The following is a 13259-nucleotide window of genomic DNA, read 5'->3' as shown; positions in this document are numbered from 1 at the left end:
TGGAACTGTTAGGTGTCTGTATAGTATCCAAAGAAAAGTTTATGCAATGAGGAGAACAGGACGAAGTAGAAAAGAGGAAACTTATATCCAGATTGCGTTTTGGTCACACATTGTTAAATAGTACATTATTTAAAATGGGAAAACATCCAACAGGAAACTGATTTCTGTTTTCAAGAAGAAACAGTGAAACATGTTTTGTTGTTTTGTTCTAAATATTCTGTTGATAGAAGGGAATTAGTATGTAGATTACAAGAAAAATAAATTACAGTTAAATATATATATATTTATGACAAAAATTTTACTTCTGAATATTTTTGTTCTTTTATGAATTGTCTTAAGAGAATTAAATTGATGGAAAGGACACAAGTTTTTGTTTATTTATGTATTTATTTATTTGGAAGAATATGTATGTAGCATCCTGATCTACACTCCATTCCAGTAGATGGCGGTAATGCACATCAGAATGTCGCTTGCCAACCGCCATAAAAAATAAGAAGTTTCGTCACTTGTAGTTCCGGTGGCTTCTGCAGCCTGTTTGTACTGTAGAAGGTATCACACCTGGCCAATTTCTACGGAGACTTGACATTTATCGTTTCCTTTAAACGTGAGCCCAGAGTGACCTCTGGGAGGTTCTGCGCTTTTGCATGTACCGGCCGGACCAACCCGCTCAGAGGCCACGGGTGCCGTTTGGTTCTCCACCGCCCCTCGGTCTGCATGTCAGACCCCCGGTGGCCTGTCCCCGCCTCATCCTGGACACGGTGGACCGTTTTCGGATAACCGTTTTCTGTTCAGCAGGCCGCCAGCAAGCCACTTCCTCAGTGTACGTACCGACTTGTTCCAGAGCTAGCTCTATGGCTAATAGCGCTGTTAGCTTCACACAGGCAGCAGGTTGATTCAGTCTTTGTTGTGCTACAGCTTCTATTACTGGAGTATATATCAGAATATGAAATCAGTCAAACACCCCTGTTGTTTACTTTGATAAGATTTATTTAAACTATAGCTGTTTGCTAAATATACCAACCATGAGCTGTTTGCAGTGTTTCTATATCATGACAGTTTTTAAATGTTCCTGGTATCCTCCATAATGGAGGACATGTAAACTAGAGCCATAGCCTGAGAGTTTGAAGGAAATTGACTGTCATTAGTGTTTTTTCTTTTTTAAAATCTTTTGCACAGTAATTGTGTAGTGGATATCATAAAGAGCATACGCCTACTCAAGAAATGCTTACCTGAGTACAGCTTTTAATGTATAAAAATGTGCATATGTATTTTTGGATCAAAGAGTATTTACAATATGTTAAAAAAAGGAGGAAAAAAAAGATAAAACTGCAAATGCATAAATGTTTTCAGTGAAACAAGATTTTCAAGTGAACGAAAACAGTCTTTGAAAGGTAAATCACTAGTTTATGTGAGAGCAGAAGCTCAGAGATGATGGGGCTCTTGCTGTAGCGGCCCCTCGGTTATGAACCAGGTGGCCTCTACATGCTAAGCAGCTCCTTCACTGGCTCCTCTGAAATCCATCTATTTTCCCAGCAATCGACGCAGCATATATTGTTTGTTCTTTCATGTTCTGTCTTTTATTTAACTTGATATTGTTATATCTTTACTTATCCCCTGAGTGTACAATACTTTGATCAAACATTTGTTGTGTTCAAGTGTGCTTTATAAGATGAATTGGACTGAATAGCCATGGATTCTGCATGAAATCACAGCTTATGTTGATCCTCAAAACCATGGTGTGTTTTTGCAACCAGCTTCTTTGATCTTATCTAGTTAATAATAGGCACAAAACATAATTCACACAATATTGACAGTAAACGTATGTCCCAAAGATTGGATGCACTTTGCTACACTATGGTAGTGCAGTAGTTAGGAAAATGTTAGAAAATCATGGGATGGTAATATAGCATTTAAGCAAAGAATCCATATTTTCTGTTCTTCTCTGCCTCAAAAACTCTGGGATGTTAACCCCCATGGGCACCGTCAGCTCTGATGGGGTGAGCATCTTATAAAGTGAAACTTCACTGAGACAGAATTTTAAATCTGTGCAATCTGAGCTCATGGAATAAAATGATTCCACACACTTGGGTGATATCGTTACACACACAGCTTTTATGATATTTTATAACCAACAGCTTTGAAACATGATTGAACATCTTTAGTTTTCTAATGTTCATTTTATGTGAACTTTATTAAAATGGCAAAATGCAGCTTACATGGCCGTGGCTGGCAATATTAAGACACCTGCAGTCGTCTCTGGTTGTGGAAAATCCTTCATCCAGAGCTAAATGTGACGTTTAAGTAACTGAAATGACTGTAAGAGCAGAATGCTGATGAGAAACAAATTTGGTTTGTTTTGCCAATTAGAACTACACCTAATTAAAAGATGAAATGCACACTAATGAAGTATATCCAACCCTTTTGGAAATGGCAGAGTGCCAGGCCATGAGCAGGGTAGAAAAGCGTGGTTAGTGTTGTTCTTTGTATAATACAGTAAAATTTGTTGAATCCAGCCAGTCGATGCAAAGTGAGGCGAATAAATTTCACACATTTCGAGGTGCCTATAAATGTTGTCGAAGAACTCTTTTGGTTTTCATACCAACCTGTAGGAGTCATAAAATTATTAAAGATGTATAAAAAAGCCAATTAAAATGACACGTTTTCTTAAAATCTATGGCATATTGTTGTTTTGTACCTTTCTCAGCCGACAGCAAGATTTCTGCAGTCCATTTACGTATTTTGGTTTTTCTTCCGTTGCGACAAACGGTTATTTTTTTCCTGAAGATGGACAACTTGTGCCAGAAAGAGTAAGTTGACATGAACATTAGTTGTTTAAATACTGTTCTCCACCACATATCTTGTATACTCATTGATATTCAGTTCACATGTTTTCAGTGGTAAACTTTAGCTGCCTACTTTGCAAGATTAGCTTATTCCACACTTTTGTTCTCTTAAGTTTTTGTATTATTCTTTTTACATTCTTCTTTTATTATGCCAAAGTGAAGTGTTAAATGACATGATGCGTGTTTCTCATATTTTGCAGGGTAAAATTAAAAGTGAACAGAACCCCTGAAGAGATGCTCGGTTCCGTTGATGATTTTTGCTCTCAGCTGTTCTGCTGTGGCTTATTCAGCACCGGCTGACAGGCTCAGAGAAACTAATGCATTTAACTGGAGATGTGTAAAAATCTGAACTGTTGAGAAATTTGTAAACTTACCTAACATTGCATAGTTCTAACTTGGATAAAATTTGCATTCTAATTTTGTCTTTCATTTGGTCAATATTAGTATTATTCATGTGTTTCTAGATGTTTTTTAAGTATCTCCGGTTCACGTTTTGTTGTTGTACTGCAAAAAAAAAAAAAAAAAAAAAAATCAATTTACTGATATGAAGGCTATGTCATGCATTGTTCTATAATAATTTTTGTACAGTTTTATGACTGCATTCTGTGCATTTGTGTGACATTGTAAACTTTATTTAACAGCTAAGCAGTTTAAGATAAAATTCTGTAGCAAACGTTGATTCTAACTTTGGAAGTGATCGTTTGTTAAGTTTACCCTTTTATTTCAAGCTTGTTTAGAACTTTGTCGTTGAGCAAAAGCACAATCAAATGTGGAGATCAGGACCCGGATCAATCTCGACACTTCAGTGTTGTCAATCTGCACATGGAGGAGTAAAGCAGGTGGTTCTACTAAAGCTGAAATGTTTGATTTAATTGTGTTTATCTGTGGTTTCAGCAATTTTGAATATATTTACCACTCTTTTGCAGTTTTGATGTTCAGTAGGATACCATTTGAGTTATTTTAAAACTTTCTTCAATTTCCAAAAATCATTTTCCTAAACTATAAATTTGAATCGCAATGTTTTTGTTTAATCTACTTCATTAAATTTTATTTCATTTCAAACAATTGATGCTACATTTGTTTAATGCCAATGGTTTCATTCTTTGTTGTGACCTTTTGTAGTTATTTTATAAACTTGCTTTTGTAATTCACTTTGTTTTGGGGTGAGCTTTTGTAACAACTTTAAAGTTGCGGCTGGCAAGTTTTATAAAAATAATTATTTTTGACATATTGTTCAAAACTGTTACTGGTCTGACATAAATATGAGACAGATAATAATATGTGGAAAAAAACCCAGGCTCCTCCTCGTCACCCTACAGCCATTTACAGAAATACACAGATGGTCAGAAACAACCAATTAAAGCCGGGAGGAAGGTCTTAGCAATGTCAGTTTTGCATGTGTAGGTGTTGCTCACGCCCTTCTCCCGTTTAAAGCAATGACAGAGAAGCAATCTGTCATTGCTTCTCCTCCATTTCTCGAGTAGTGGGCAGGCTCCGCTTTGGAGGGAGGAGGGCTGTGGGCAGTAGAGATAGCAGAGGCCTGGAATGTTAACTTTTCAAGCTAAGTCTACGTTTTGTCTTGACATGTCTTTATTGCCAAACATCCTAGCTAGTTCACCCACACACATCTGAAAGCTTGCATCAGTGAGAGCAAGTCAGACTGTATTCATTTAAAATCAATTAAATGGAAAATTTTTTACCTTTTATATGTTGGAAGACATGCTTTTATTGGAGACAAGTTTGGTTATAAATAATTATAATAATCAATACAGAAAGATGCTACACATGTATGGAAAATACATTTATATTTCTTTAGCTTCTTGTATGAGCATTCTAAGAATAAGACTAAAATACGTTTTCGTTTATGGGTAAAGTTTAAAGTATTCAAATATTTTGAATATTTAAGATGACCATTTTTACAAATTTATGTAATCATAACTATTTACAAAGAAATGGGGAAAACCAGCAAACAATGAGACCCCTTCCGACCCCACCACTTTCACCTATACTGATGGTTGTTAAAGTTTTATTTTGTATGTCACTAAAACATTAATTCTGAATACTCTCAGCCCCATTGTAGCAACTTCCCTATAGACCATAGTATAGTGGGAGGCAACCAGCAGCTTGTTCCTTCGGCAGAACTGCAACGTCATCAGGCCCCACCGTGGAATCCTTTAATTGTGAAACGCCACCCTCAAGACAACAGGTATATGTGTGAATATTTTTTGAAGCTGCCACTGGAACTCTGTTGTACTTTTATTTCTTTAAAAATGTGAAATGCATTCTTATTCGTTTTAGTGATCGGGCTGGAGAGGAATTTCTGAGATGCCTTGCGGCCAACAAACCTCTACCTGACTATCTCAAAGGGAATATGACATACAATTTGTTTGATGCATTGAAGTCTGCGAAAGACCTGAAAGAAGCAGTCAAAGCAGATCCACAGTTCCAGAAGCATGTTGGCAGGAACAAGAGTCGAAGCAGAAGCAGAAGTCGGGGCAGAAGTCGAGGGAGGTCTCGGGCCAAAAGCCGACCAAGAAGCAAAAGCAGAGGAAGAAGCAGAAGTAAAGGAAGAAGCAAAAGCTGTGTGCGTGGAAAGAGTCGAGCTAGAAGCAAAAGTAGGGCTCGCAGTCGGAGCCGAAGTCAGAGCAAAAAGAGTCACAAACGAAGTAAGAGCAAAGTCAGGTCTAAGTCCCGTAGTGCCAGTATTGAAAAAAAGAGGAAGAGGAGCCCTGTGCATAGCAGCAACAGCAGCAGTAACAATTTGACAGGAAATAGTTTGTTAGAAGGACTGAAGATGGTCATGAAGAGCAAAGATTTGGAAGAACGGTTACCAGCACTCAAAGATGCAATCCTTGGTATTCAGGTAAGTCTTCAGCCATTAGGATTTCACTGAGTCATCTTGAAATATTGTCACCCAGACTTTTAAAAAATGAAAATAATGCAATTCATCTGCATTTCACTTTCATTCAGTTTGGTTAATATTCAATGAGTCAAACAGAGAATCCACATCGTGCAACCACACGTCAAACAGATGCATGTAACTTGCATTTAAATTATGAACACAGAAATTGATTTGTGCAATCAAATGTCTCAGAGTTTCATATTAATCTGGAAGCTGAATTCATACTCTGCAGCTGCACTGGAGACTGGAATTACAGCAGTGCAAGTTTTGAAATCGGGGAAACATTTCTCAAATTGAAGTGATCAGAAATTGGCAAAATTCTCTGATCTTGAGAGGATGGGCTCATTTTGCATCAGACTCAATCCAAAGACGTTATAGCTCTTCAGTGATCAGTCAGGTCCCGGATAGCGAGAGTTCAGAATTCAGGTCAGAGATGATACCCTGATGGGATTTTTTAAAATTATTATTACTATAATGGATGGGAACATTTGCTACAAATTTGCTCAGAAAATGTGTTTCCATTTCACTTCTTTCACATTTAGTCTTTTTTAGCAAAAGCCTCTTAAAGCGAGTGTGAAAACTTTTATGCAAAATTCAGGATGTTTCTTCAAATTTTACTGTTCCAATCAACTTTTTCCAACACAATACTTAAAACCTTTATGGAAACATGGCGAGTGTCAAGACGCTCAGTTCTCTCCACTGAAAAAGTGGCATTGTTCCGTTTCAAGCTTCGCTCATGAACAAATTAATTTGATCACATTCATGCAAAGCGCTACCAGCATCAATGGGTATGTATTACTGTCACTCAACTTCATATGTTTGTGAAGCCAGTGGAGCAAAATGAGTTTATATAATGCTCTTCATCTTAAATGCCATCTGGTCATAAAGTCTCACAGAACCCAACTTTACAAAATACAATCTTGATTTCAAGTGCAAAAATAGATGTATTGTAAAAAGAATGTAATGGTAAAGCCATAAAATATGAAATTTTATGTGTTTGAAGGGTATGTATTACACTCTAAATATGACAGAAATGAATCAAAATTTGACCATGGAGAATGCATTTATTACCAGACCAATTTAATATTTCTCGTTATTCGCTATAAGTAATTTTGTTTTCGTTCTGCACAGGTCTCTGATGAAACCAAAAAGCTAGAAAGTGCTGCTGCTAAGTACAGGATTGAGAAGCGGAACAGTCTGGACATGATGACATCGATGGAAAGCGACAGCATGTTGCTTCCTCATGAGAGAGTTGGCAGTGACTTTTCTTGGCTCAATGATAACGGTCAGGAGAACCTGTCCGGTCAGAAGGCCGGTGAGCTGGAAGATGAGTCTTTCTTGTACGGGACTGAACCACCTCAGAATGGAGGCCATGTCAAAGTGGACAAAAACAGTTTTCCTGGTGTTGGAGGTCACCAGAACACGTCCCTGTTCAGTGGGCTCAATAAATTGGTTGATCCAAAATCCCCCCAACAGATATCCGTATCGACTTTTTCCTCCGTCAGTCTTGATAGCATAGAATGTGAGAAAATCAAGAATATATTAAACAGCCTGGGTGGAAAATCAGATATTGGCAAAATGCTGATGAAGACTCAAGGCCAAAAGGAGGGCAGTGACATGCCTGGTACACTGTTCAGTTCTGACACAACAGCAGAGACGCTGAGTAACCCAAATGTTCGGAAAGCTCTGGAGTCTCTGCAGTCTCTGATTAAAGGTTAGCGCCTTCTCTCTCGTCTTTGTTTGTTACAACAGGGCCATTTTTTTCTCCAGTATGCAGCTGAACGTGTCGCCCAATGTCAAAGACGAGGTTATCTTTGTGAATTAAATCAGTGTTATTGCATGTAGAATAAAATGATTCTTCATGTGACCATTTCTACAACAGAGGGTCTTCACTCAGAGGCTTCCTCAGATCTGCTGGAACAAATCACTGCAGGAGGTCCTTCCTGCTCACAGCCACTGTTACCTATAGCTCCTCATTGATAAAACTTGGAGAATTTGATGTACATTTAATTTGCCTTTGGCCCTTCAAAATATTTTCCAATGGACCATAATATGTCACTTGCTGATAGTAACTCAAGAGCTTTTGTCATGTGGCTCCTCACTGTTTGTCTCTTGATTTGGAGTTGAATCTTGAGGAGATCCTGATTTTTGAGTTTGTTTCTTATCATACAGCTGCATATTTGACCCTGAAGCCTCTGAGCTCATCTTCCAGTTATTTATCTAGTTTTGCTGAACAAAGCAAAGAGTGGACATAAAAAAGTGAAATGCTCATAATGATAATTAAAATTGTCCCATGCGTTAGCTTCTTTGTTGTCGTCTTCAATACACTGAAATCTGTTTTGTCGGATTTCCTTAAGCAACAAAGGAGAAACGGACTAAAAGTACTGAGCAGTCCCTGACCTCATCTGATAAACACAAGGTAAGAGATTTTCAAGCAACCGTGATTATAAAATTAAACATCCGCATCTTTTCACACTTGTACTTGAAAACATACCTCATGTTTTACAGTCAGATGACCACAGTGACAAGAAAAGAGTCAAAATGAAGCAAATTGAATTATTGGCGGCAGAAATGGGGAGTGCTTAGACATGAAGGTAACAAGTTTTCCCTGTAGGCTTTCTTCCTTTTGTAAAACCTGTCTCCACCACACTTTGCAGCATTTATTTTCTGTTTCCAGGGCTGGGTTTTATTTCTCCAGTAGTTGGGTTCTACTGCCAGAAATGTCAGGAATTCATTGGAGATTTGAATTCTGCTGAAAACCATGCAACTTTCCACCAAAGTGTGAGTATCTGTGCTGAATGTTGTGCCCGATTTATTAGGTAGTAAATGACTTTTATCCATCCAGTCTACTTGTCAGTCACCTGTCTGCTGTATAAATGTCTGAAATCATAGAAAAATATTGAACCTGTATGTAAACAATTGCTATAAAAGGACAAAAATGTGGACAGTTTGGCCTGCCTAGGGAATGTCAGTACAGTTCATCTGGAAAGTGTTTACTGCGCTTCACATTTTATGTGAAGCGCATAAAATGTGCTTAACATAATTCTATTCCAAATTCTATTAACTCTTTCCTAAAGATTCAACACACAAATATCCCATTATCACAATATTGATTAAAAAAATATTTACAAATAAATAGAAAACCAAGTAATCACAGTTTATGCTTAATACTTTGTTGACCCACTTTTCAGCCTCCAGTGTTTCCAACATGATGCTACCAGCTTAACAGAACCTGTATTTAGACAGTATGGTCCATTCTCCTCTCTGCAGTTCTCCAGCTCTGTCAGCCATTTTCAGATCTCTCCAGAGATCTTGATCTTTCTGCCACAGTGCTGTGGGGCACCTGCTGGCTGCGTTTTACAAACAATATTTAGTTGCTACAGTAAAGAGTCGTCCTATTGGAAGGTGCTTTACGCTTTTAATGTGTTCCGAATGTCAACAAGTTGGTATCTTGACACTCCTGTTTTATCAAATTCGGGCTGACTTTTTTATTTATTTATTTGTTTTTATACTTTATAGCGGTTGGACAAGCATGCTAGAGACAGCAAAGGTCACAGCAGCAGCAGCACCAGCAGCCAGCCCTCCCATTCAGCCTCCTGGAGTGACAGAGAGCTGCAGCGGAACTGGAAGGATGAGAAGGAGCTCCGGAGCAGCCAACGAGACAGCAGGTCTGAGCAGGCAAACATCTGCTTTCAGGAAGAGATGAAGAAGGAGAGGATGCTCATAACCGTCAACAGAGGGCTAACGCCTTCACCTCAAAGTGTCACCTTGAAACAAGAGAACAAGGAGCACGGGAAAGGCAAAGAGAAACCAGTCGGCAGCGAGAAATCGTCCAAAACCAGCAGAGAGAAGCACAAGACGGAAACTTCTGAGAGCTGTGACAGCAGTGAAGAGAGAAATCACCTAAAGTCAGACAACCTAAAAAGAAAAAGAAGAAGGAGAAAAAGAAGAAGAAGAAGAAGAGTAAGGATTAGTGTTTGTAGAGTATGGCTTTCTGGAAATGCTGACGCATCGCTGCAGCTCAACGTTAAAACTTTCAGGTCTTAAATTTCATTAAGAAGCCACTTTCTGTATTGTTGTTCTTTGGTTCTGACCTGCGAAGAAAGTTCACCCTAAAAATCCAACACTGACTTTGCTGCATTGGTAAGTTCTCCTGCACAGAGAAAAAACATAGAAGTGTCTGTGTGTGTCACAGAGAGGGATGGTGGTAGGAGTCACAACCGGATTGGAGTTTTGAGGCAAATGCATTTAATCCCTTTCTTTTCAGACGTTCATCTTTTTATCTTTATTCCTCAGTCTGTAGTTTTAACATGGAACCTGGGGTTGGCTGATGGTGGGAATGTCTCCAATACTGTCCTTGCGTTCTGAGTCCACCTTGTAAACACATCGATCTTTACTGGTTCCATTTATTTACATCACAAATGGCTAATTGTCGTCACATTTATTAGGAGTATTTTTCAGTTCTTGTTTATTTTCCTATTTTTCATCAGAACTCCCAACCTGACACGTGTCTGTCTTGTGATATTGTAAATAAAAAACCCAAACCTTTGTAATAAAATGTGTGAAAAGTCAGATGTAATTGTTGAAGTGGTTTTTCATAATAATGGAAAAAGACCATATTTCTATCCTGTCTGAAACCTGGATCGTCGTGACGTGTCGGTGTAACAGGCACAGTTGCAGATTTGTAATCTTTGGTATTAGGGCCTGGTTCTGCGAATCAACCTGCACCGCTGGCCCAGAAGAGCGCAAAACACTCACTGAATCTGAAAAGTGATGATTCAATCTTGTCACATTTGTATGATGGACATAAACATTCCTCACTGTAACTCCCACTGTCGCATATGGAGAATGTCAAGTGTTTTGATATGAACCAGACAAGATCAGTCATTTGAAAACCTAACTCTAAATAGAGCGTAAAGCATGAGTACGTCACCAAGGGTGATCAATACTTTTGTTGTCTTCCCACAATAATTAAAGTTTTTTTGAGAATCTGCTTGGGGCATAAATGTGAAATACATAGAGCAGTTACCTACATTTATACACCTTTACACTGATCATTTATTGAAACAAAACCCATTTTCTCCCCAATTGTCATGACGGCATGTGCAGCCTGAGGAATTGTTTTATTTACTGAATTTGGCTATGAATATAAAGATTGTTGAAACCAAATTGGACTGCGCAGCGCCACAGTTGGTTGTCCAACTGCGTTGCAGGAAGAAAGTCCTGCATTTGAATCCCGGCCCCGGAGTTCGTATGTTCTTGTGCATGTGAGGCTTCATCCTACAGTCCAAAACACAAAACATGACAGTTACGTGAATTGGTGTCTCTTGGTAGGTATTTTACAGAGAAGGACGTGTGTGTGTGTGTGTTGTGTGTGTGTGTGTGTGTGTGTGTGTGTGTGTGTGTGTGTGTGTGTGTGTGTGTGTGTGTGTGGTGTGTGTGTGTGTGTGTGTGTGTGTGTGCGTGCATGCATGGCTGTTTGTCACCTTAAGAATTGAACCAGAGATGACCATGTTGAGGACTGTGGCCCCTGAGCCACATAGTGCCCATTTAGTTATATATGAACCCCTAACCCTTCACTTTGTTCTGCGCTCATATGTTGTATTTTTGTTAATCTGCAAATGTATTTTTTTCAAGATACTACATGATCATTTTGAGATGAAAATGACAGTTTACTAATATTTTCTACATTTGTAGGTAGAAGTCAGATACAGTTTTCGACACGGTGAGCTGGAGAAAGTTTTCTCTGAAAAGGTGAGTGTTCCTGCAGTGACTTGATGTTTTGCTCTCATCATGAAGCAAAGACTTATGGAAGATAAAGCAGAAATAAGATGTTTTTTTTTTCTACTTTCAATATATTATTTTCTGACCGTTTCTTCATCCAAAAGGACAAACACAGCGAAACATTTGCAGCACAAATGTATTTTGTCTTTCATGATTTCTGAGCTGATGAGTTTTTTTGGGAGAGTTGGTGTTCAAGACTGAATCCCATTCAGTAACACAAACATCTCCCATAACACAAGCAGGAGAAACTCAAACATTTGCATCAAGAACACATTTAACACCCAACGTGGGTGAAGGATGGACATTCTTTGTTCCAGAACTTCACTGGTTCCTCTGGTTTACTGACTCCCTTCGGAGAGGAGAGGCCATTTTTTAATGCCTTCTGTAACCTGAATGTTCTCATGAAGAAGCTGAGTGAAGAAAAAGGGAAGAAAAATTTAACATTGTTTGAAAACTTTCAAAATAAACTATGTAAAACAATTAAAAGTTTTGTCTTTTGGTTTGTCCTGTTGCTTTAAACATTAGAATGTATTATTTAAATGGACGTTACAGTTTGTGCAAAAACTGGAAAGGTTTTATGAACTAGCACTAAACTCACATTAGTAGGAAACAAGGATTTATCATACAGATGTTTTCAGTTTTTTTTTTTTTAATGTAGTATCATAGCCAATTCTAAACTAGTTACATCCTGTCAACTTCATTCCAGTCACATCAGTCACTGAGATGTTGTGACTGGAATAAGCACAGGGTGACAGTGGAGACAAAAGCTGCCTTCAACAGGAAGATCTTCCAGTGGAACCAGGCTCTGAATCGAATCAAACATATTTATACAGCACATTTAAGAAAAGGGCTGAATAGCAGTGCAGTTAGTAGCACTGTTACCTGGCGTTTGCGAGAAAGTCATGGGTTCAAGTCCTGGCCTGGGGTCTTACTTCACACAATATACATGTTCTCTCTGTGAATGTGGGTTCTCTCCAGGTACTCTATAAATGATCCTTATGAGTGTGTCCCTGAGTGGTTGCTTGTCCTACGATATCCGGGTAGACTGCTCAGGATGAACCTCGTCTCTCTCGCTGTTGACCGCCGGACACAGACAAAAGCACCTCTGTGACCCTGCAGGGGTCTTAACGGATGGCTCTAAGGCAACGTTCACCAGCCAAACTGTGATACACAAAAGAACAAACTGCAACAATTCAAACGAAAAGCAGCAATTACGATGAAATGAACCATATGTCTCAATTGGCTGAAATCTGAGAGGACAGGAAGAAAGATCCAGATGAACGCTGATGGTGCCAACAAGGAATACCCACCAGGAGGAAGCAAAAGCACAAAAGCAGTGACAGCAGTAAACATTAATATCAGTCAACCTTAAATGTTAAAAGTGCATTATGTCTGTCAGCTGGTGAGACAGACAGCAAGAGGACAAGCTTGGACAAAGAGCTTCATGAAACAGAAAAGTTCAAGATTATCCTTTAAAAACGACTGCATTACTGACCAAAAGTGATGTATTTGAGAAAAGACCTGCCTGACCGACCACTAAAGTAGAATTTATCTTGTGTTTGTATTTTGAGCTTAAAGAGCCTGATTGATAAATCATTGGCATGAGAATATTGATCTGCTGACTATCATTCAGTGAATGTCAGCTCCATCCTCACACATAGCTGATGTATCAGTAAATGTCATCATGAACATTGTCCTAATGTTTGGATTTGGATTAATCAAATCATGTT

At 38.6% G+C, this 13259-nt stretch overlaps 1 protein-coding gene and 1 long non-coding RNA gene across 2 annotated transcripts; both read left to right on the top strand.

The window, feature by feature from the left end:
- Positions 1-512: 512 nt before the first annotated feature.
- On the top strand, positions 513-7464 carry LOC129354613 (serine/Arginine-related protein 53-like). The gene is made up of 4 exons (XM_055024063.1): positions 513-820; positions 4913-5049; positions 5142-5706; positions 6877-7464. Exons 3-4 carry the CDS (start codon positions 5215-5217, stop codon positions 7462-7464), a joined length of 1080 nt encoding a protein of 359 aa, XP_054880038.1. The 5' UTR covers positions 513-820; positions 4913-5049; positions 5142-5214.
- Positions 7465-8325: 861 nt separating this feature from the next.
- Positions 8326-10317, top strand: LOC129354615 (uncharacterized). The gene is made up of 3 exons (XR_008605172.1): positions 8326-8339; positions 8423-8526; positions 9265-10317. It is a non-coding gene; the product is annotated as an uncharacterized LOC129354615 (long non-coding RNA).
- The last annotated feature ends 2942 nt before the right edge of the window (positions 10318-13259 follow it).

Source organism: Poeciliopsis prolifica, unplaced genomic scaffold (genome assembly GCF_027474105.1).
Source record: "Poeciliopsis prolifica strain line A6 unplaced genomic scaffold, Auburn_PproV2 SCAFFOLD113, whole genome shotgun sequence".
Classification (NCBI taxonomy): domain Eukaryota; kingdom Metazoa; phylum Chordata; class Actinopteri; order Cyprinodontiformes; family Poeciliidae; genus Poeciliopsis; species Poeciliopsis prolifica.
This window is presented reverse-complemented; position numbering and strand designations above follow the sequence as displayed.